Below are 25,279 nucleotides of genomic sequence, written 5' to 3' on the forward strand. Positions count from 1 at the left end.
CTCTCTGATTGACCCTCCCAGGTCCAACATGGGTCCTTCGTCTCCTCTATCTTCATCTCTACCTGTGGTGTCCCGCAGGGGTCTAACCTCTCTCCCTGGTTGTTCAAATAATAGCTGGCACTTCTTGGCCACCACATTGCCACTCACTGCCCCAACTTTCGGTGCTATGTGGATGACACTCAGCTCATTTTCAGGCTACCTTCAGCCACCTCTTCCTAAATCTGCCTGCTTTTACTGTCCACCCTCTGCAACTCATCCAGAACAAGACTGCAACACTTGTCCTTGGCCGCAAGCCCAAAGATCGTATCTCTCCAGGACTTAAATCTCTACAGTGGCTCCCAGTGGCTGTGGGGATTAAGTTCAAAACCCTCTGCATTGTCCACAAAGCCTCAACTCTCTCCTAAATATCTTCCTTCTCGAGCTCTTCGCTCATCTGCCTCCAACTCCCTCCGGGTCAGTCGCTTCACTAAGCAACGAGTTGGTGGTAGATCTCTTTCTTCGGATGGGGCCTCCCTCTGGAGGGAGGCCCCATCCTGCCTCCTTGAAACTTGAGGAGAACCATCTCCGGTTCCGTAAGCACCTCAAAACCTTCCTCTTTGCTTCGGCTTTCTCTCCTCATCTGCGCTGCTGATCTCCTGGCTGAAACTGCACTGGATACCTCGCCACCCTCTGACTTCGGGCCCACGTCCCCCAGCTCACCAGTTGCACTCCAGCACTGCCTCCCTGGCAACCCGCGCACTTGGGGATTGTTTTCTGTATCCCTACAGTCCCCCACCAGCACATGACACCTGATGTCTACACTTACCCTTGCACTTGCCACCAGCTCGCCATACTTCTCTTACTGTTTATTTATTCTATTTATCCTATGTACTGCACTGTCCCCTACCCCTTCTCACCCTGCACTTTTCCCCTTCCCACCTTCCCTGCACTTGCACGATCTGAATGACACCTGGCCTAGTAGGATCGTTGTCTCTGTCTTCCCACTGTTCCCCCCCTTGCCGTGTCACGCCTTAAAACACTTGTGTATAGGCGTGTTATAAATGCCATATGATATCATAACCATCAAATGTAGGTAGGGGCAAGTGTGTCGCAGAGCTTGATGCACTTTGATGTGTGACGGATCTGTGTCTCTCTCCTCTGTGCCTTGGCTTCTCTGTCTCAGGCCAGTGGCAGGGGAAAGAACAATGCTGCCAGGCATTGGAGCCTAAACCTTGGCAGCACTGAATTTGCAAAAAAAAGAAATACTCATGCTTTCATAGTCCTCTCTCTTTGTTGGCTTGTTTTCCATTTCCACTTCCCAAAAGGAAGATGAAATGTTTTTGCACTTACAGGTCCTTCAGGATTGGCCACTCTGAATTAGGTCCCTAATGTGATGGGGCCAATGGATCTACCTTCAGATGAGGGGTTCAAGAGACCATGAGGTCATATAAAGACTACCAGCTCTGATGTGAAACTGGAGGTGGTATGGAGGATCTCGATGGGGCGTTGCCATCTTCCTAAAGCACCCCAATGTAAAAAATAGTGAGCCTCAGTAAAGTGGAGACATGCCCTTATTAGACCCTCTTGTTTGTGGGACCCTGTGAGCCATGGTTTGCTCCATAGAAAGAAAATAACACAAACTGATAACAGCAGCGTGAATGTGGTTCATTGATTGGATCGCAAAGCTCTAAGTCTTTGCAGTCTCCGTCAGGAAACCAGGACTGGGAAACACCTGGGCAGCAATCTCCCACATGGGTAATAAAATTGACAGCATCATGCTGAAGTGAGGCAGCTACCATGACGGGACCACCGGGCTCCCAAGATAGTGCACCACCACTTTGTGTCCTCAGTCCACAGAGTTGTGACCCACCCAAAAACACAAACACACACATATGGGAGAACAATAGTTTGATTGATTAGAACCAAACCAATCATCAAGGCCAATACATTTCCCTGCACAGAGTTTCCACTTCCCCAATTGAGACACCAATTGCAGAATGTGGAGGGATTTATCAATGGGGGAGAATGAGGGAAGTTGCAGATGCATGGAAGGTGTGAGAGAAGAGAGAGAGAGAGAGAGAAAAGCAGATAGAGGAACAAGAACAAGAGTGGAAAAGCAGGAGGAAGGAGTGGTGAAAGGAGGTGAAAGGAGAATGGAAGCAAGTGATTGTGGTCAAGGTTTCTGAGAGATGGGAATGGCCAAAAAGGGAGAATGGGGTGCCCACCTGGAGAGGGTAGAGGAGAAGAAAGTCAAAGAGAGGAACATCTGCAAGAGGAAGAAAGGATGTGAGACATAGAAGAAAAGGAGGAGCTGGAAGGAGGAAACAGAATAACTCAAAATGAGGAGGGGAGGAGGAAAGAAATCAGAGGGTGAGTAGGAGGAGGTGGAGAGAATTCAGGGAAGACCAGAATAAGCGGACAGACTCTAAGGATGGCTAACATAAAGGAAGCAGAGCATGGTAAATACAATTGGAGGTGGTAGGTGCAATCAGTGGCGTGAATAGTGGCAGAAGACCAAGGTGGCTGGACAAAGACTGTTGGAGGGCTTGGTAACCTCAGTCAAAAAACTAGTGGGGCTCCAGTCCAGAGGGCCTTAAAAAAGCCACTAAGAGCTAGGGTGGTCAGTAGCAACTACAATAATTGCATCTGGTGGAAGCAGCAAGACCACCAAATCTAATAATGAACCTTTGCCAACCCAGAGAAGGAAAAGAAACCAATCTGATAATTACCCATGAAGCTAGATGGTCACACCCAAACCAGCCCTGGTGGGATCCGCAAGCCTGCCAGTGATCCTAAACACATTTGCTCAGAGGTCTCTTCCTACGGTGTCTAAAACCAGGAAGTGTTGCATTAGGTTGAGCACAGGTGTGCACTACAGGAGGTTAGGGCAACACAGATCTGGCCTTGGTGAGGGTATAATGATGAGAACCTGAAAATGCATCTCTGACCAATAGGGAAGAAAATGATGGTCAACTCACACTCATATGCAACATGCTTCACAGTTAAGAGCTCTCAGGGGCAGAAAGTGAACTATTCATTGTAAGTGACTTTCTAGCTTTAGACTTAAAGTGTTTTCCAAACACCAGTTGGACTTTAGTGAACACTTGTTAAACTTGGCCTGCAGGCAAGATCCTAGCAGAGACTGGCCTAGAGCCTTGTCAACATTCCCTGCACATATCGCTTTCTTTGTCCTATCACCTTTATGGTGACATATTAAACCTCGGATCTCACGTTAGCTCCTCTTCATTTGTTTGAGAACAATAAACATTGATTTGTGTCTTGAGACTTTTGTTGACCCCCTACTTGGTTACACCACCTGTATAGATATTTAATCTGCCTCCATGTTAATATCAGAGACCCTAATTAGTTCAAAAAATGTATATATATTAGGGTGAGTGGGGAGTGAGTGGGATCGTTTATATAGCATCCATTGTCACAGTGGTAGCCTTTGGCACATATTCTGGGAAACTTGAGGTTTATGAAGCTCCTAATGAGTTAGTACACTTTTTCTTTATACATTTGTATTACTTTATTCCACATTTAAAAAGTTATTGAAACATACTGTTTCCTTATGCTAAATAAAAATATCATCTAGAGATGGTAATGAATCCAAAGCATTTTTTGGAAAATTCAATTAACGTAACATTATTTTGAGGTAGATTAATCAACTATCCTTAAATTAGAAAACAACCTGGCTTATCGTTTTTCAGTTTGTTGGAACGCTTGTACTATTTGCTTGAGGGCATTGTAGTAATCTTTAAATTCAAGGAAATGACTACCACCTTCATGCTTTGGTAATTTAAGCGTGTGAAATTCCCCAGTCACTACGGACAATACAGGGGATTTATACCAACAGTACCTCAACTGCAGCAGTACAATTTGTAGTTAGTCATTGGCATTAACCTTACCAAAGTAAATAAAAATTAAATAAAAAGAAATTAGTTAATATTAAAAGTTGGTAGGAATGTTTAGTAAGTCCACAAAACGTCCAAACATCTAAGAGGATCCTGAAACATCGGTGTGCTTTAAGAAGTGTACTCTCATATTGTGCCCCCTTCATCCACATCCATCCCCCCTCTGGTATCAATGGCGGTTCGCACCTGTGACTATGCGCTCGCAAGGGGGCTGAGCTGGCAGGAACAAACAAAGTGCTGAATAACATGTACACCTCAAAGGGTTGCACCTCTATCACACCATCTCAGTATGGCGGCCACATTTGCATAGAACATTAGGCTCGTTTTCCTCACCTAGCCGGCATTCTGGTTTCTATAGTTACCTCCCTGACTAAGTTAGTTTCGTTTTCTCACTCGCGAGCAGACAACGTTCTGCCGCTGCTTTGCGCTGCATGACTACACATCAGGTAATGACACGCTATAGACTTGGCTTCTGCCATTGCTTCTATTTATATCCTTTCTTTCCCTAATAGTTTATCTACCGTTGTACAGATTCTCTCTCAGGCACAGACAACCACGCAGCAATCGACCCCGTTACAACCAGCCATTTACATAATAGCAAGCACGCGAATAGCAGGTCAGTTACCTGCTTTCATTTTATTTTATTTTTTGAGTAACCTTAAAAACAATGAGCTTTCTGACTCAACTAACTTGAAACTATCCAACTATCCATAGACACAGTCTGACGTCAGCTTTTTTCTTTTGTCTTTATTTTTGTTTGTTTTTATGAATTCCCATAATCTGTTCAATACTGTGATGGAAATGGCTTGATCACGTATGACCACTTTTTGATGCCCAATGGTAACGTACCTTTTACCTTGTGATACACGTACACTTGAATGTTGTTTTACACTATATCTATGGATTGATGTTCTTCCTTTTTGCTGGGATTGTATTGTTGTATTATGCACTCGCTTATACATTGACTATTTAATAAATTAGACCATAAGGCAATTGAAAATCAGATGTTTACAGGCCCTGACAAAGGGTTTATTACCCGAAATGCATAGGCCATTAATGTGACATTATTTCAGCCTCAGAATTTGCAAACACCCTAGGAAGGTGTCAAGCTTATGAAGATAATAAGCTACGAATTAAACTATATTTAAACTCCAAGAAATTCATCGAGTAAAGTGAATTATTTTTACAAATTGAACCTAACCACTTTTTAGTGGTCAACGGGTGTGCAGCCCACACCGCTGGCCTCACGGCCAAGGTCTTCTTTTTCCACGTTTTTGCAGTGCCAATCACGGAGGCACCATTTACAGTGGGTTTGCACCCCAAGTTTTACTATTTACTGGTTACACGCAAAGTTTGAACAGACTTCAAGTATTTAAAGTAGTGCATAGCTTACCACCACTCCAGTCAACCCTTCTTTGCATCCGTGATACTTTTTTGAGCTATTTTTTGCACACTACTATGTCGTACGAAGATATTGAGTTCTTAACGGACAATAGAGCGACTACACTTGGCTTTTCAGCCGAAGAAGCAGGTGCCATATTAGGTCTAATCAAAGAAACAGTACACACTACAACTAATAAAGATCCCCAAAGCAAGATTAAACAACTCGAATACTCAATCAGGAAGTTAATCAATCATAAATTGAATGCTGTCACCCTCAGCCGATATTACAAAGCACAACGCATTCCCAGAGGACTTAGAATACCATTACGTCCTACTCTATGTAAAGAAAACAGAGAGTTTGTTGAAAAATGGGAGCAAATATTAAACAAATGCTCCCTTGTTTTGATCCTACTTACCATCAAAGAACTTTCAGGCAATATTGAATTGTTAGAAAAAGAAATAGAAACTTTATCCACAGATATAACTAATCTGACAGACGCAGAATCATTTGCTGAAATTCTGGTTGATATTAATACTAAATTGGATGGATATAAACAAGATTTGGAAGCCCGTAAAATAAGTAAATTTAAAAGAGACACCTACGACTACTTAAATAATGAGGTGTACACGTGGGCCGATAAATATCAGAATCACCCTCAAAGATCGAATAAACCTACGAGTGACCAAAGTAGCTCAGAATCAGATAAGCCACAGAAGAATCGACAACAGAGAATCCCACAGCAAGTGGATCAGGAATTAATCTACGACCGAGACAACCGACGAATCTACCAAGGAAAGATTTTTTAGGAGGACGAGGAAGAGGTCAAGGAGAGGAAAGAAGAAGAGGACAAGGAATGAAAACACGGCTTCAATCCAATCGGAATTAGTGGTTAATTTATCGACCAGGAATTTAACAACTAAAGAAATCAGAACATTAGAAAAAGGTCTCAAATTTGTACCTACTTACAGGAAACAACATAATCAGCACAAAAGAAGAGTTGTAAAAATGAGTTCGCAAACTCAAACTGAAAACATATTTTGCCGAAACTACCAACACAATGGACAACCAAGATGACAGCGAATATATTGAGTTCAAACCCAAAAGTACATTCAACCCACCAGTACGCATACCAACTATTGATATTTTCCATAATTTGGTATTGGATGATATTAAGAAGATACAATTTCATCAACCAAAAAGAAGAAATTTAAATCGAGGCGAATTATCGATTATCAAAAATCTTTTTACAGATGATTCTGTAACAATCAGATCGGCTGACAAACGAGGTGCCATATTTATACAAGATACCATACAATATGATTTAGAATGTTTGAGACAACTATCGGTTGCCGAAACATATTCAATCTTAACGCAAGATCCAACGAAAGATATCAAAAGCAAACTGAATAAAATATTGGATACTGCATTAGAAAATGATTGGATCAGCAGCAAAACCAAGACCTACCTATGGACTCAATATCCCAAAATGCCACATCTCTATATCCTCCCTAAGATCCACAAACAACTCATGAACCCTCCTGGGAGACCAATAGTGGCGGCTACTGAATGCATATTACAACCCTTGGGCACATACATTGACTACTTCCTTCAGCCCTTAATTCAGCAAACTTTGACGTATGTCAAAGACACCACACATTTCTTAAAAATTCTAGAAGGAATCGAATTAACAACAGAAGATATTCTTTTTACTATAGACGTTGCTAGTCTTTACACGAGTATACCATATGATTCAGGACAGAAAGCGGTTGAACAACTGTTACTAGACACAGGTAACATAGGAGCCAACAAAGAATTTCTCTTGATTTTGCTTAAATTCATCTGAGAAAATTCATGCTTTAAATTCAAAGAAACATACTATAAACAATTTACCGGAACAGCAATGGGAGCAATCATGGCACCATTTTATGCAAACACGTTCATGTATGACTTTGAAAGCAGATACATCATCAATCATCCACAATGGAGTATACATTTGAAAAAGTGGTATTGATACATCAATGATATATTTGGGATCTGGACAGGTGGCAGAGAAGAACTTAGTCATTTTTTACTGTATTTGAACAACATTGATAAAATAATACAGTTTACCATGGAAATAGGTGACCCGGATATCCACTACTTGGATGTACAAACAGCTATTAATGGTACCAGGATCTTAACCAAGTTGTATTCCAAACCCACCGACAGGAACAACTTATTACATAGAATGAGTTTTCATTTACCTACCATTCTTCGTAATCTACCATTTGGCCAAATGCTACGTATCAAAAGGATTGTGAGCGATCCAGCGGAATGTGATTTTGAACTCAACAAATTGCACACGAAATTGAAAGAAAGAGGCTATCCAAAGGACGATCTTCGAGCCGCTAGGGTTAAAACAGATGCACAGGATCGTGCACAATTGCTCTTAAAAAAACCAGAACGCAAAAGCCCAGATTTAGTTTTCGTCACAAAGTACTGCATCCAGAGTCGACAAATCAAAGAAAGCCTGCTCAAAAGATGGAGTATACTGCAAAACGACCAGAGGACTAAAGAACTGTTTGCACAGCCGCCGGTGTTTGCCTATCAAAAAAGCAATAATCTCCGTAACCTATTGGTTGATACACATGGCAAAAAATCTAAACAGCGGACCATTGATAAACACCCCGGGACATATCCATGCATGAGTTGTGGAAATTGCAATAATACCATCAAAGGGTCTTTCATATCACATCCCAGAACAGGAGAGAAAATTCAACTCAAAAACCATGCGACTTGTCTGTCTGAAAACATTGTTTATGCAATAAAATGCCCATGTGCCAAGTATTATGTCGGTGAGACAGCACGCAAGGTACGCTTACGTATCAACGAACATAAATCCTGCATTCGACTCAAAAATCAAGCATCAGCAGTGGCAAGACATTTCACTCAGAATGGCCACACAATAGCACAACTAAGATTTGTAGTGCTGGAGGTGATTCCTACCAAAGGACAGAGTGCTAACATGAATCAATTGAGAGCCCAAAAAGAAGCATTATGGATTGAAAGATTGGGGTCACTGAATCCCGATGGGATGAACGAAGAACTGGATTTGAGTTGTTTTCTATAAACTATTGATATGATTTGGGTTTATGTTGAACAAACCGTACACAATTTTTTAGTGTGATTTCCCTCTGATTCCATTTCGAAAGCGATCACAAATTAGTTTTTACGCAGTGCATTTTTTCCAATTTGCTATGCATTTTCTTCAACATACTGGTTCATTTACATATAATTCTTTAATGAACATACTTCCGATTTAACATCTATTTTCATAAATTACATTCGCTATTGTGATGGTTCTAATTTTCTCAATCAGCAACCTCTATTTCACTTGCATTCATTTACCGTTTTCTCTTTTTCTTATTCTTACAACGTTTACATTTCCCCCAGTTTACTGCTGTTTGGCGATCCTTCGCCATAGCACCTCTATCACACCATCTCAATATGGCGGCCACATTTGCTTAGAACATTAGGCTTGTTTTCCTCACCTAGCCGGCATTCTGGTTTCTATAGTTACCTCCTTGAATAAGTTAGTTTCGTTTTCTCACTCGCGAGCAGACAGCGTTCTGCCGCTGCTTCGCGCTGCATGACTACACATCAGGTAATGACACGCTTTAGACTCGGCTTCTGCCATTGCTTCTATTTATATCCTTTCTTTCCCTAATAGTTTATCTACCGTTGTACAGATTCGCTCTCAGGCACAGACAACCACGGAGCAATCGACCCCGTTACAACAAGCCATTTACATAATAGCAAGCACGCGAATAGCAGGTCAGTTACCTGCTTTCATTTTATTTTATTTTTTGAGTAACCTTAAAAGCAATGAGCTTTCTGACTCAACTAACTTGAAACTATCCATAGACACAGTCTGACGTCAGCTCATTTTTCTTTTGTCTTTATTTTTGTTTGTTTTTATGAATTCCCATAATCTGTTCAATACCGTGATGGAAATGGCTTGATCACGTATGACCACTTTTTGATGCCCAATGGTAACGTACATTTTACCTTGTGATACACGTACACTTCAATGTTGTTTTACACTATATCTATGGATTGATGTTCTTCCTCTTTGCCGGGATTTTATTATTGTTGTATTATGCACTCGCTTATACATTGACTATTTAAGTAAATTAGACCATAAGGCAATTGAAAATCAGATGTTTACATGCCCCGACGAAGGGTTTATTACCCGAAATGCATAGGCCCTTAATGTGACATTATTTCAGCCTCAGAATTTGCAAACACCCTAGGAAGGTGTCAAGCTTATAATAATAAGCTACGAATTAAACTATATGTAAACTCCAAAAAATTCATCGAGTAAAGTGAATTATTTTTACAAATTGAACCTAACCACTTTTTAGTGGTCAACGGGTGTGCAGCCCACACCGCTGGCCTCACGGCCAAGGTCTTCTTTTTCCACATTCTTTTGCATTGGGACCATTGGCCACATGTCCACCTCAGACCCGGTGTCTTCAGACTCCCCTTTTGAAGACCCCGTCCCTGCAATCATAATATGTTTATGTCCCTTGAACATTATTCTGGGCTTATTGCACTTCCCTCATCCACATCCATACCCCCTCCAGTATCAATGGCAGTTCACACCTTTGGCTGTGCGCTTGTGAGGGTGCTGGGTGGGTGGTTATGAACAAGGTGCTGAATACCATGTACATCTCAAAGGGTTCTTTAGCGTGGGACCATTGGCCATATGCCCACCCCAGACCCGGTGTCTCCAGACTACCATTTGAAGACCCTTGCACTGCAATCAAAATAAGTATGTGTCCCTTGTACATTGTTATGGGCCTGTTGTGCTCATCTCATCCACATCCATCCCCCCTCTGGTATCAATGGTAGTTTGCACATGTGACTGTGTGCTTGTGAGGGGGCTGTGCTGCAGTGAACAAACAAGGTGCTGTATACGATATACACCTCAAAGGGTTCTTTCCCAAAGGGACCATTGGCCACATATCCACCTCAGACCCGGTGTCTCCAGACTCCCCTTTGAAGACCCTGTCCCTGCAAACAACATATGTATGTGTCCCTTGAACATTGTTCTGGTCCTATTGCGCTCCCCTCATCAGCATCCATCCCCCCTCTGGTATCAATGGTGGTTCTCAACAGTGGCCGCGCACTCGCAAGGGGTCTGAGCTGGCAGGAACAAGGACGTCAAACATTTACATAGAGGCTGGGTGGGTGGGATAGAACACATCAGACACTCACAGATAGGGCCTACTTTCTTTCTTCCGGCGCCTGGATGCCTTCGGGCTTTGGCGCCTTACAAATGAAATAACATAACATAACATAACATACACACCCACTTTACTAAGCCTTTATAAACATCTTAAAAGTTACCAAGAAAACATCTCTGCAATCTACAAAGGATATCGTCATCGATCCACTTTCTACCTTGCTTGTTGAATCGGCTTGTTTGTTCTTCCAAGTAACTGTTAGTCAACTATTGGTTTCTGGAGTGTCCTTGTTTTCAGCTCAGCAACTTTCTATTGATTTATACTCAAAGTTCACTGTATTCTCATTTTAATGTATCTCAAATACTTAACAATTATCAACCTTTCTATGTATTTGTAGCCCTGGAATTAGCACATAATATTACAGTGTATTATTTCCAAATGTAATAATACATGTTTTCAATGCTTCTTTTCTTACGGTGGCTCATAGTTTGTTCAATGTATGAGTAATACATTTGTACTTGTGGCAGACCAATGATTTTTGGCAGACCAATGATTTTTGATCGCTGTGATGGTTAGACCCGGCATTTTTTTAAATCTAAAAAAGTTCACTATCAAATCTATGTAATGGTTGATTTACTCACTGTGAAACTTTATTAACTGTACTATTTATTTGTATTTATTTTATAGATCTTTTGGAAAATCAGACAATGCCTTCATGCATTGTTTTTGGTCGGCAGAATATCAACCATGTCAAAACCCATGGTACATTGATGAATGTATTTCCAAAGGATTTGAATTTAATAAGAAGATGGCTGTTGAACTGCGAATTTCCGGCGTTTGAGATTGAAAGCAGAGCCAAGGATGTCTTGGATGACACAAGGGGCCATTGATTCCACGTCTGAAGCATGCACTTCTCAGAGGAAATGTACGAACCATCAAGGTACACTAAAAAGCGTCGCCCAACACTCCTACGCAAATTACTTCCCAATGCAGTTCTAACTGAATTTCCGCACACGCTGACCGAAGTGAGTAGTGGACATTGCAATATTTATGTATGTTCCTATTCAATTGGTCTGTATACATATGTATTCTAAATGATCACCCAATATATTGAAATAGTGTGTCAAACGGTAACATGATAAAAGGTTTTGAGGTTTTTGGGAATATTTCCATCAATATTGTATTACACAAGTTTCCTTTGTGACATAATGTACATTAGTTTGTACATTTTTCACTTTAGACTACTTTGTGTATCCCTACTTTAGGGATACACAATAGATTCAGTGCAATGGGACCCTTTCAAAAACCTTCTCTAGCTACTCTGAAAATAGGTTATTTTTTTTGATGTGTTAATTACCATGTCTGTCTTTACATTTACGTAGACCACAATAATGGAAGTACAGACTGTTACCACAGAGGAATCGACAGACACGTCAAATATCCAAATGGTGAGGCCAAGCGACATGCATGTAAACTTATTTTAGAGCGTTTAATGTGGTATACATTATAACACTAATGTACATTTTCTGTTGAACGCTGTTTTGACTCTATACATCGAATAAAGGACCGAATTTCTACATCGACCACTGTTCAGGAGTCAACATCATCCGCAATCACCGATCAAGTAATTTTTGTATAATAATCCTTCAGATGCAATTACATAATATATTTATATGTTTAATTTCAACTTTAAACATGTTAATCATTGTTATGTATAATATTAGCTATTGATACAAAGTGGCATGTAGGATTGCATGTCAGAATCAACCATCTTTTCCATGTAATGTTTTTTTAATTTTGCTTTTACATCCTTATTATAACAATTACTTTGATATCGGGATGCTGGAACATCTACCACGTGCTATTTGTCTATTGCAACTGGTATGGAGGATGAGGTATGAGAATTAAGAATGTGTATTAATTTAGATGAACAATATTTTGTTTATAATTAAGACAAGTGATAATATTTTGACAATTTACAATAAAATCAGCAAATTTCAAAGCATTAGATCAACAACCTTGTTGTATTTATCACCCAAACACAGGCAACAATGAAAGTAAACCATTACAAAAATGTACTATTTAACTAAATGGCACGTAACCTTTTACTATATGAATGGTTTATGTTTTTGTTCATAAACTTCAGCTGCCTCCCCAAAGCTGAATAGGTTTAAAGAAGACATTACTATGCAGCATTCTTTAGGCGCCAACAATTAACTCCCTATATTTTGCAGGATAATCTCGCACCAACTCCCTGTGACATTTCAGAAGGTTATCAGGTACAATTTCAAATATGCCTTTTTAAATCGTTACATGTCGTGCCCAATTTTATCTTACTGAGAATGTAAAAATTGTATTACAGTGATTTACTGTATCCTTTTTCAATGTTTAACTGATATTGTAAGATCGACAATCATTAAATCAACTTTCTCAAGATGTACTTTGTGAGATCAAAGATTTGACCATTAAATAGTTTATCAATTAAAACATTTTTTTTGAGATTGTTATGTACAAGGAATGTACTACTGAAGTAGTAGGAATTGAAGAGACACGTGGACCAGAGGTATACATAAGATATTGTAAAATTTCAGCTATCATCCAGTTTTTCCTTTAATGTAATTCATAATATGTTTTAATGGTTTGCATATGCAAATTAGGTTCTATTTGTATATATGTACATTTGATTCTTGAAGTGGAAGAGTAAATTGCTTGGTTTATACATTTCAAATTTGTTGTTTTTCAGCTTGGTCTTGTGGTCGGCAAATCAACATTGACTGTTTCGAGGCAAATTAGGAAACCAAGGGTAAATAATGAAAAGGTTTTTTTTAAAGAAAGTGTTCAGAAGTGATTTTATTGATATTACATTTTGAGGTTGTAATTCATATATTCTGTATGTGTGCTATAAATTAAGCATGTTTTTTTAAAATCAATTAGAGGCCTAGAAAGAAGAGGAGCATAAAGACTCAGACAACGCAAACTAAGGATGCCACTTGCCAAACCAATGTAACTTTGGAGCAGCTACATTTTGAGTCTCAGCATGGCCCTCTCAAGATTCAGTGTCATGATGCAGCTGCCCAGTGGCTGGAATTTGAATGGAATGTCACCAGTTACCAATGGAAAGTAAACATGGAACCTATGCTTGGAAAAGTGCCTGCTGGAAATATACTTTGTTCATCTGCTTTGTTGTTTAGTGGATCAACATTTAGTAAAGTTTCACGTTTCTGTAAATTTGTGTTACTTGATAGCCTTGCTAAAACCCAATTCTACAAATATCAGAAAAATGTCTTGTTTCCGGCTATTAGCCAGGTGTGGAATATATCAATGGACAATGCTTTTGCTGCAAAAAGGGTCAGGTTTGCTGGTGATGGACAGAGTGACTGTCGCCATGCAGGTTTCTGAATGTACATCTTCTGTTGCCAAGGAGAAATATGGTTTCATTAAATCCATTGAACATCTGCAATCCAGAGGAATGCGAATAGACCTGATAGCCACTGACAGGCATGTTGGAATAGCAAAGGCCATGGGAGAGCTGTTCCCACAAATACAGCATCAATATGATATATGGCACGTAGCAAAATCAATTTCTAAAGAAATTACAGCTTCTGGTAAAAAAAGAGTACAGAAAATATTTTACTTGGTCACAGTCTATCAGCAACCATCTTTGGTGGAGCTAAAATACTTGTGATGGATCAGTAGATATTCTGCTTGAAAAATGGTGTTCAATGCTGCACCATTGCTCCAACATTCACTCTTGGGAAGAAAACGAACATTTCCACCAATGTGTACATGGGCCTTTGAGTAAAGAGCAGGAGCATAATAAAAGTTGAGGCTCCTGTGAGAAACCTGAAGGTGTCTTCCTGACTAGTCCCCGGGGGTCTGTCATCCAGGTGGCCAGGACACAGCCATCGCTATTGGATCCAGTTCCTGGGGGTGGACCAGTGAGGGAGGATCACCTGGATGGGGGGGTCCTCAAGGACTAGAAGTGGGACACTGACAGGTGAGATGCAGTATCACCCTTCTTCTGACACCTTTTCCCTATCCTACCACACAGGATACTCAGACACATTACCCCCCCCCCCTTTTCCGACACAAATACTTTTGCATACCACAACAGACAACGGACTAAAACCAGAGCCATTTACCTGACATGTCCCAACACAAGGGTCAGGCAAAGTCAGGCAATTTATCAGAATCACACACTCCTGACGGCCCTTTCCCTACCCCACAGGGATAAAAGGTGGAGCATGAGAGCACACTACGAGCAAGGCAGAACGCACAACGAGACAGCTATCCCAGTAAGACAATTCAAGAGAAGGAGAAAGGCAGCGAGATCGGAGGGGGCTACAAGGGGAGAAGTGAGCTGGCTAGTCCCCGGGGATCTGTCATCCAGGTGGCCAGGACACGGCCATCGCTATTGGATCTAGTTCCTGGGGGTGGACCAGTGAGGGAGGATCACCTGGAATGGGGGGGTCCTCGGGGAGTGGAAGTGGGACAGTGACAGGTGAGACACGGGTATTCCCCCTACTTCTGACACCTTTTCCCCATCCTACCATGTAGGATATTCAGAAACACTTACCCCCCTTTTCCGACACAAACACTTTTGCATGCCACAACAGACAACCAACTAACACCAGAGCCGTTTACCTGACATGCCCAGACACAAGGGTCAGACAAAGTCAGGCAATTGATCAGAATCACATACACCTGACAGCCCTTTCCCTTCCCCACAGGGATAAAAGGTGGAACACAAGAGCACACTACAAGCAAGGCAGACTGCACAAAAAGACACCTATCCCAGTATGGCAATTCAAGAGGAGGAGAAAGGCGGTGAGAACCGAGGGGACGACAAGGAGAGAAGCGACTGTGTCCTTTCCATCCCAGACCCACAAAGCCTCCCTGGAAGGAATCGTAAAACTGTGAACAATAGCTACCATATGTTGCAGCAGGTTTCCACAGTGTGCAGAGCTCTCCTACACTGATCACCTGGCCAGGGGGAGATGTCTGCTACAGTGGGACCGTCCTTGACTCCAGCTACAAAAAAGCCAAACGGTTCATCACAGCTGGTGAGTCAAGGGGAGAGCTGATAAGAAACTGATCTGTGTTGAATGAAAGTCGTAGATGGCAAAATAAGGAAAGTCTAAAGAACTGTTAACATTAAGTGAAAATCAGCTGCAGAGGGGCCGCCACCACACAGGTGCTCATTCGACTGGTTGATCCCACGTTTTTTTAAACTACCAATATGAAGAGGCCTAAGGAGAGCTGCAAGGAAAGGGTCAACGTGGTCATACAGGGGTCTTGCAAAATCCTCTGCACAGTCGAAAGTGTTTGACCAATATATTAATGGAAAGCTAAGGGAGATGAATCCCGCTTGGTGAGGAAGAAGGAACTGTGTGATTGGCAAGAGTGAACCCGACAGAGGGGTGACAACAGGAAGGAGCGAGAACACTGTGATGAGAAGAATGAACCTGACAGAGGGACGTGACAGTGCACTGTTTAAAAGGACATTAAAGCTTGTGAAATGCAACAGGTGAAGGTGTTTTGTGAAAAGCTGTAGTGAACCTGATAGAGGGAGGCAAACAATTGAGAAGGGTCTGAGCCCAGAAGAGGGGGACCCAGAGGTGAAGAATCATCACCCTAAATACAATCAGAAAGGAACTTTTTATGTATTATTTTGAAGACATCAGGTCCTTGAAGGCCAGAGACTTTTTATGAAAAGGGACTTAACCATCGAAGGTCCTGATAACTGGGAACGGAACTGTCATCTTGTGCTGGGAAAGCTCGAGAGTGTGCTGGCGGTCAGGAGTCTCGCCTTGTCCCGTGCTCAAAACATGGTGAAGGGAGACCCGGGGTACAACATCCTGACTTATGATTTCTGAACACTTCTTTCTTTGTTATGAACATTATCCCACCCTCTTTTTGTATCTAGTTGTAAGATTTGGCAATAGCTTTTTTTAAGTATAGGCCCTTTTTATTTTACACAACGTCACTAGAACTGTTTTGTTTTCATTTGATGGTCATAGCTTGCTCCCATCTTAGATTTAGGTTTAGATTACGCGTTTTTCCAAACTGCATATGCAGTTTAATAAACACCCTTGAACTGTGATCACTTTTGTCTGTCTTTACTGTTTCCACCATGAGTTCCTTACACTCCCCTCCTCACACAACATTCAAAAGGTTTTTGTACAGCAAAACGCTTTCAAGAGACATGAAGGGACTCACCAAATTCTGTCTGACTGGAGATTTGGAGTTGTTCCATAATATGTGCCTAAAATACAGGCCTAAAAGTTTGCATTTTGGCATAGACAGTATGAAGGTCAGAACAAGACTGGCTGTATTTGCAAACAACACGAACGTTGGTAGGGAACAAGCAAAAACTGCATGATCTTTCGTGATGCTTCGTTACAACATTGCATTTACAAAAAGAAGCAAACAGTGGGTGGCAAAGCCAATATTCCAGGAGGTGGATTTTGAATTTGATAAAGAACTGACATTGTCTGTGCTGGCCATGCATACGCATGGACTGGTTCCAGATTTTATTCACATGGCCAGTCTATGCCACAGAACATTGCAAAAGAGGTTTGTTTGTCCAAAAAATCTACTTGTTGAAAGGTTGACTTCAAGATTCAAATTATGTGTATCGGTGTTCACAATTTTTTACAAAGCAATTTTCAATATTTTGTCTAATGTTTGGAAACTGTATTGATTATAGAAAAAATGTAATAGTATGAAACTTACAATGTAATTGTTGAATATATTATATTATTTTAATTTAATTATTTTTTGCAGTGTAATTTTACTAGATATGCATTAATAGTTTTGTTTTGTTGTACTTTCTTTTATATTTCCCTCAATATCATTGATTTATATTACAGCAATACATTTCAATGTGATTATTCTAAGTATGTGCCTTTATTCCAAAATCATTGAAAAGTCACCCCATTGCAAGGATGTGAGTTAGCAGGATGTTTTTCTCAGAGAGCACAGCTCTCCGGAGCTTCTCAGACGATAATCTATTTATAATTTGGAGGCGGATCACAAATTCTTCATTAGACAACTCGCATCCCACAGCCATTTCTCTCAGTCTTGCGTGGAAGTTGTCAATGGTTTCTTTTTCGCATTGTCTGGCAATGCAGAAGTGGAACCTCTCGTAGACAGGGTTAAGGTCTGGTTTGAATTTTCTGGTTAGTGCTAGCTTGGCTGCATCATAGTCATTAGTGGTTCCATTGTTGGGGAGCATGTTAAATAGACACAGTCCTACTGCTCTGATTTTGAGTAGGAGGAGCGTGTGCCTTTTTCTATCTTCAGTGACCTCTCTGGCTTCTAGATGTAATTCAAACTACTGCAACCAAATGCACCAGCGCATCGCAGCTCCGGTGGCATTCGGGTCGAATGGCCTCATGAGCGTGGTTTGTGAGGGGTCTTGTCGATCAGGGCTGAGAATGTCACTTCTCCTGTCAGAGAGACTAGCCCCTGCCCTTGCTTGTGTTTGTGCTTGAAATGGTGTTGGTTGTAAGTGGGGCACGTTCACCTCACACTCCTGAAATGCTTTCCAAGGTACGTGCGCGCATGTGTTGCCCAGGAGTCACCTTTGGCAGTGGGCCTTGTTTTGCCCAGTAAAGTTTGTTGTGTAGCGTGCAAATGGAGTGCTCCCTGGATTCAGGATTTCCTTTTGATCGAAATTGGTTGTGCAGCGTGCAATTGGAGTGCCCCCTGGATTCGGATATCCTTTTTGACCAAGTGTGCATGAGGTTCAGGTCGTGAAAATGGGCTTTGCTTTCAGCCGCTTAGCCGCGTGTATTAGTAGAACGTTTGATTGCTTGTGGAATGTTCAGAACTTTCTAGCGCTTACTGGTGCATTCGTCTTATCCTATGAAATGTTTCAGTGCTCTGCCGGGGCGCGGCATTCGGCCGTGTATGCACGCCTTCCTTCGGCTGCGTAGTGGCACCTGCAATGAACGCGGAGGTCTTGATCGTGGCAGTGTTCAGTAAGCAGGCACATGTAGCGAACAGTTATCCTTGTCGCCAGTGTTCTGTATTGTTCTCTAATTCGGCCTCCTGTGACACTGGAGGCCAGGACAGCACACACAGGCCCGTGCAGGCCTTCAGCAGGAAGCACAGCAACATAAAACACGACACAGAGGTATGGTGCATAAACCCGGACTGTCTCTGCAGACGCAGTTCCGGTGGTTCCCTTATTTTAGACCCCTCCCCAGTCACGTGACCCCAGTCTCCCGTAGTACACGTGACATCACACCACTGAACACTTTCACCGAGATTGAAACCTGAGACCTGCAGGATAAAACATTGTTTCTTCGCAACATGTTCTTTTTTTACCAGTTTAGCTATATTCTCCAACAGGCCAATACTTCTGAAAGGCCAAAAGGACGGGGAAGCGTCAGTGAGATATGCAGCACACACACATAGCTATTCTAGTGCAGACAATGTGCTTCTTCACTGCTTGCATTGTCAACCAAGATTGCCAACAAGTTCTACTATGTTTCAAGTACCCCACATTAGAAAAGGTGTCTCACACTAATGCCTGTTTGTATTGATATTGATATTTTATTTCTATTGCGCTCTTACACAAGTGTTTCAGAGTGCGACAAAGCAAGGGAGTGGAACAGGGGAGAACAAAACATCGATTTTACTCGGCCCAGTGACATTGAGAACGCTCAAGTGCATGGGAGAGGGGGAGGGGAAAAGTGCATGAAAGGGGGGAGAAGTGGAAATTGCGGAGCAAACGAGAAACAGTTAAATAATAATAAATGAGTAAATAATAAAGGCAACAAACAGTGGAAGTGAAGCCAGCAATTGGCAAGTGCTGGGTTTAAGGCAGCAGACAGGGTACGTCTGATAAGTGCAGGAAGAAAAAAAGCAGGGAGACTGTATGGGTACAGATACAGACCCCAGTGCAAGGGGTGGCCCGGAGGCAGTGCGGGAGGGAGGCAGGGTGAGCAGGTACCTGGGCCGCAGGACATAGGGTGGCCAGGTGCACGGTGCCAAGAGAGAACAGATCAGCAGGGGAGAGGGAGAGCGAAGGCAGAAGCAAAGAGGAAGGTCTTAAGGTGCTTCCGGAACCGGAGATGGTTCTCCTCAAGTTTTAGAGTGGCAGGGAGGCTGTTCATGCAAAGGAGGGAGAGAGAAGAATTCAAACAATATACCCATTCAATCCGTGGATTCTTGGCTGAGACTGTTAACCAGTGCCAGTAATGTGCATGGAGTGAATAATAGCTTTTCTGAGAAAGGTGACTTCCTTTTCCTCAAGAGTGTAGCAATTCTCCAGAGACATGCGTTTGTTGCACCATTTAAAGTATTGCATCTACTGAGGTTTCAGAACTGTGCCAATTATTGAAGGGCAGTTCTGTTTGCACATGCAAATACAGTGCTTACAATTATTAGTAGCTCTTCTGTGAAGTGTAGGTGTGTCACAAAGAAAACGAGTATTGCCGCCCCACTGTGAAATTATTGTACCGTACAATTAAAGATTTACTAGTACTTCGGAGATATCAGTGCAGCCCTATTAAAAAAGGATAATAGCCTTTCAGATGGTGTAGCAGTGTACAGTGTATGTGGCTTTGTAAAAGCTAGAGGCCTTTTTGTGAAAAACCCTTTGACATAGCCCCATATCACCTTTTTCTGGGCTGGTTAAAGTGCCTCTAGGCTCAAGTTACTAAATGATGCAATGTTGAAGCTAGGAAAAAATAGACCTTGACTTGAATAACCAAAGAACGATCAGCATTTTCTTTTCCAGACTCTGCTTAATCAATAGTCACAATCAAGTCCTTCAGTGTACAAATATTGCGAGAAAAACATATTTCAAAAGGCATCACATTCCTTCACTTTCAGGCTGAACTGCCTTTCGGACGTGAGGGGGTGATACAGCACCCTTACTCTCAGCTCCACTCTGCTGCGGTCACCTTCTGCTGTCCCTATACCTACCCTAACTAATTACCTTTCCATTTCTACCCCTTTCCTATCTGCCATCCTGGGCTTATTGTAAATATTGCCAGATTAAGTCAGTTGTTTTGTGCAGGTTTTTGAATGAGGTTGATTTGTATATATAAGTATAATATTTGTGCTGTGATTTTAATGGATTTGCCACCCAAAGGACAGTCAAGTGTCTGGGTAAAGCCCCTGGCTTAGCTGGCACCAGTAGTTTGGTCTGCTCTAGCCTCTGGTAAGTTAAGCCTGAGACATTGCTCATTACCATACCCGGGGGAGATTCCATAGTGTACTATACTATTTGGGCCTCAGTCACCTGGAGAGGATTGCACTGTAGTCCACCATCCGTTGCAAGCGCTGTACCCAGTCTCGCCGCAGAGCCTAGTCTAGGTAATGTGATGAATTTAGGGAATTTGTGACTTCTTCTCTAAGGGGAGCCACCCCCTTTGTGGCTGCAGAGGTCAGCCCGCTAAGAAAAACCCTCCCTAATGGTTGGGGAAAGCGGAACCTGACTGGGAGTGACTCCCCTCGAGGGGACAAGGACCCCCATTCCTATTTGGAACCCCCTATAAGAAATTCTGTGTCTGCCTATATAGAAGTAGAAGAGACTGATGTTGTATCCGTTGATAGAAACTCAAAACATATTGACATTGCTTCCATACCTTTGACTCAAGGTGATGCTAAACTTCCCCAAAATACAAAAGCTGATGAGAAGTAACACTCCACATGGAAGTGCGGTGGCGAGAATAAAGGAACAACCAATCATGAATGGAGAGTGAGAAATACTACTCAGAGGCGGTCCTCTGACGACACATCCTGAAGTGGCGGAGCTGCGCTGTACTGTGGAGTTAGCAGTGGCATGCAGAGACCAAGATGTGGAAGAGGGACGCTGGGAGGCAGGCATCAAGAAGTGCAATATCGCAGGAGCAAAGACGGGAGAAACCCTGTAGTACCTGTAGGTGTGGCCACTCTGCAGCCAGGGTGTGCCTGGAGCCTGCAAACAAACGCCATGACCAGAGAGTGACAGTGGAACTAATCCTCTGTTCCTGGTGGGAGAACTGAAGAAAGCACCGAAGTGGGCGGAAGAAGGAAGCAGAATGCTTACTTGACAGAGAAGCTGATGAGAGCAAGGACTGGCAACATCCACCCCGCTGGAGCATACCGGAAGCAGTGAAGGTGCCAGGGTTGCCCAGGGAGAAGGGAGGCAAGCCACATGAAACCTAAAAGGGAAAGAATAGCCAGGGGAGTAAAATCACATATGGGTCAGTCCAACTCACAGAGACAGAATATCCTAGATGGGTACGGGAGCCCTCGAAACCTGAGTATTGGAGTATTGAAAATCAAGAGACAGCCCCAAGAGCTAAGAAAGTGAGAGGGCGAGAGGGGAACTGGGAGGCTGCATTTGTACACAATCAGAATAAGAAAGCGAATGACCCGGCTGGTGGAGATGGATTAAGCGAATCACCCCTCTATTTAGAAAACTTGAGACATTTGGTTTCTTTAAAGACTTAAAGTTTTCCTTGAAGAGTCCAGAGAAAGGCTGATGTGCTTTTCTTTGATGAGCTGTGAAAACGAAGATTGGGTTTGTGACACAGACTCGGGAAGAAATCCTGAGACTGGTATACAGAAGCCTGAGCAGAGGGTATAATACTCTGTTGTATATTTATGATTTTTTTCTTAAAGTGGTATGGCCAGATAGTTAATAGGTTTTTGATTGGATTTTTTTTATTTTTGGATAAAGACAAGCATCCTTAGTTTAGTTGATAAGAAAAGAAAATCCCTCATAGCAATAGGGACAGATAAGTTAAATAAAGACCCTTGAAATGATGTCATTAAGTATGACTCCTCCTTCTGGTTCATCAGAGTACCAATAAGGCTACAGCCACAAGCACCCCTAGTTTCCCTTTGTCTAGCAGGCGTGCCAGTTCTAGACCAGAGGATAGAGGCGCCAGGCTGCTCGTTTCCTCCATTGTGGATGCTTTCAATGTTGTGTTGTAGGAGAGTATTTCTACACCATCTGAGCATGTACCCTACATTTGCTTGAGACCATTCCTAGTGGAGAAGCCAGAGGCGTTGTTAGGGAGGGGCTTAGGGGGCTATAAACCCAGGCCTTTTGGCTGTAGCCCCGGATAGAAGCTCAGGTGCTACAACCAAAATGCTAGCTAGCCCTCAGTCCCGCCAGTCCCAACATTAGCTTAGCCCCTGATCTTTTTCAGATGTAGCAACACCCCTGGGAGAAGCCTACCCTGAGAGTTGAAGATGAATATCAAATCTAGGCAGACCAGACCAATTGAATGATCAACACTAGGAGAGCTCCTGATCGGGAGTAGAAGCAACACGTTTTCGAGAGTCTGTGAGGTCCTCTGCTGAGCGTGATCCATGTGCTCTGTGCCATGCAGCCAGACCCCACTGCAGAGGATATGAGCCAAACATCCTGAACCTGGTCAGGCTGCAACAAGTAATGTCAAAGCAATATCCGGCCACTGATGCTGATGCAGCTAAAACTCCAGGAACTGACGCAGAAACCACCTTTGTTTCATGAAGTGGTCTGGGAGGTGTTAACTCTGGAAGGAGAGATAGAACACTGTGCGTAGTCTACTTAGTCAGAAGATGTTTCCATAGACAGCCTCAGAGTATGATCAGAGACATCAAGTGGAGGAGTTACGCCAGACCAACCAGGCCATGCAGCTGTAGAGGGTATTAGCCAAGACACTGGGCCTCATCACGAGCTGGGCGGTAATGGCATTACCGCCGCATTTAAAGGTACGCCCAATTTCGGGCTGGCAGCATTTAAGTGCAGCTCCAAGCTGGGGTTAAATGCCCTGAAAAAATTCCAATTTTCGGGCGCCATTAACGCTGCGCTATTAGGGCACGCTAATTGCGCTGAAAATTCCCCATTGGGTCCAGTGGACCCAATGGGGAATGGGGAAATACAGTTACCGCCCAACCCATGATCCGGTGATAATGCCGCCAGAGGGTTGGGCAGTAACGCAAATACAATGAACCGGTATCCCAGTCGGGATACCGCCCAACTCGTGATGATGCCCACTGCCTTTAGTGGCATCCAGACCACAAGCGTGCGGAATAGGCTCTGCACCGCCATCCTGGGAGAGGGAACACCAGTTCTTCCAGCACACTCAAGAGCCATGGCAGCCCCAAATGTACCAACGGAATGGCGTTTCAGCACTGGATCCTCTACCACAGGTGTGAACAGGAAGGCCAGACCTTCCACATGTGCACAAACCCACCAGATTACTTCAAAGTCGAGGAGAGGTTCCAGGCATTGAACACCCCAGCACTGGTGGGAAATGACAGCAGAAACTAGGAAGCGATGCACCGGACTACTACGCTCTATCCAAGAAGAGACAAAGACCATAAAGTCTGCACCACCAGATGGGCCCAAGGCTGCAACAACAATACTGGTGGGCAAGTCATCTGGGAACTAGCATCCGCCCACACTGACTAGTCGCCCTGCGAGGAAGATCACCTGTAGTCTCACTACTAGCAAGGCTAGCACCAAAAAATCTTTGGACATGCCAGCCACCATTGCTGGATGGTCGGCACAAGTGATACTGGATAGAGGCTCACAGGTGACCATTATGTACAAGCTGTTTTACAGGAAACACCTGGCGCATATCCCATTGGATAACTTGGCTGCACTGAACATTCTCGGCATGGGAGACAACCCCATAAACTATCTGGGATATATCCAAGTAGTCAGACTGCAGTTTCCATGTGATGTAGCTAGAGACAATATAGCTAGAGTCAATCAGCACCCAGGCTCGGGTGTGCAACAGTTGGGATGACGATAGGAAACAACTTCTTGATTTTTGACTAACTGGCTGCACTATGTCGGGAAATAGCTGGGCCACTTTATGCCAACACTTTATCCATGCACCCCATGCGCTAGCAGGCGTACCTGCAGAGATAAATCCGATCCGGAGCTTCACCTGATTGACCAGTTAGAGATGTTGAGATAATTTGTGAATAATTAAACATGTAATCTTCAAAGGTTGCTTATGGCACATTTGTATATTGTTCAAAACATTGCAGTGACAGGCGTGTGCTCCGTGAAACCAGTTTCATTAATTTATGGGAATTTATATTAAAAACTTGTTTCTCTGTACAACCTTTTACCCACTTCTATGTTTAGTTTAACTTTTTTTTAAATTTATTTTTTGATTTTATTTGGTTGGCTGATAAAATCAACCTTTCAAATAAAATGGAGTCTCTAGGAAATGCACTACTGCGATTCGAACTGCTAGTTTGGTACTGGAAATGATGTTTTGCCATACCTCGTTAGAGTCTAATGGGCGGTATAAGCAGAATAGTTTGTTAAAAAACAGTTGACGCTTTGAGACTAGGGCAGGGCAGTCCACAATTAAATGCTGTAAAGTTTATTTTTGCAGAGTATTGGTGCAAAACCGGCAGATGTTTTGTTCTTTTGGTAATAGGCCCCTCCTGGCTAGAACATCATTAGTTTGCCACAAGTTCAACCTGAATCGTAAATATTGATTTCCGATGTACGCGAGGGACATTTGATGAAATAATCAGCCATGACCCAGAATTTCTTGGAGCCAAGAAAAAGCATATTCAAATCTTTGGAGGTGTTACATTTTGCTTGATTACATATCAAGGGGGTAATTCATGTATTATTTACGCCGAAAAAAAACGGATTTGTGCGCCATTCTGCCCGCAAATCCCCATTTGTTAAACAGGGATTTGCGGGCAGAATGGCGCACAAATCCCGTTTTTTTCGGTGCAAATATTCCATGAATTACCCCCAATATCGTATTGGAATAGTTTAGACTTAGCTCGGCTTGGATTTTCTA

At 42.6% G+C, this 25,279-nt stretch overlaps 1 protein-coding gene across 2 annotated transcripts in view; it reads left to right on the top strand.

Annotated features, from left to right (window-relative positions):
- Window positions 1-25,279, top strand: part of LY96 (lymphocyte antigen 96) — a 327,458-nt gene that overhangs the window by 150,602 nt on the left and 151,577 nt on the right. The window contains exon 4 of one of the 2 annotated variants that reach the window (XM_069621219.1): window positions 4,875-4,986. The exons of the other annotated variant lie outside the window; for it this stretch is intronic. Coding sequence (XP_069477320.1) covers window positions 4,875-4,942 — 68 coding nt within the window. The 3' untranslated portion in view covers window positions 4,943-4,986. Of the gene's footprint in view, window positions 1-4,874; window positions 4,987-25,279 lie in introns of those variants that run through there. 2 annotated transcript variants of the gene reach the window in all.

Source organism: Ambystoma mexicanum, chromosome 5q, assembly GCF_040938575.1.
Source record: "Ambystoma mexicanum isolate Mex_15411 chromosome 5q, UKY_AmexF1_1, whole genome shotgun sequence".
NCBI lineage: Eukaryota > Metazoa > Chordata > Amphibia > Caudata > Ambystomatidae > Ambystoma > Ambystoma mexicanum.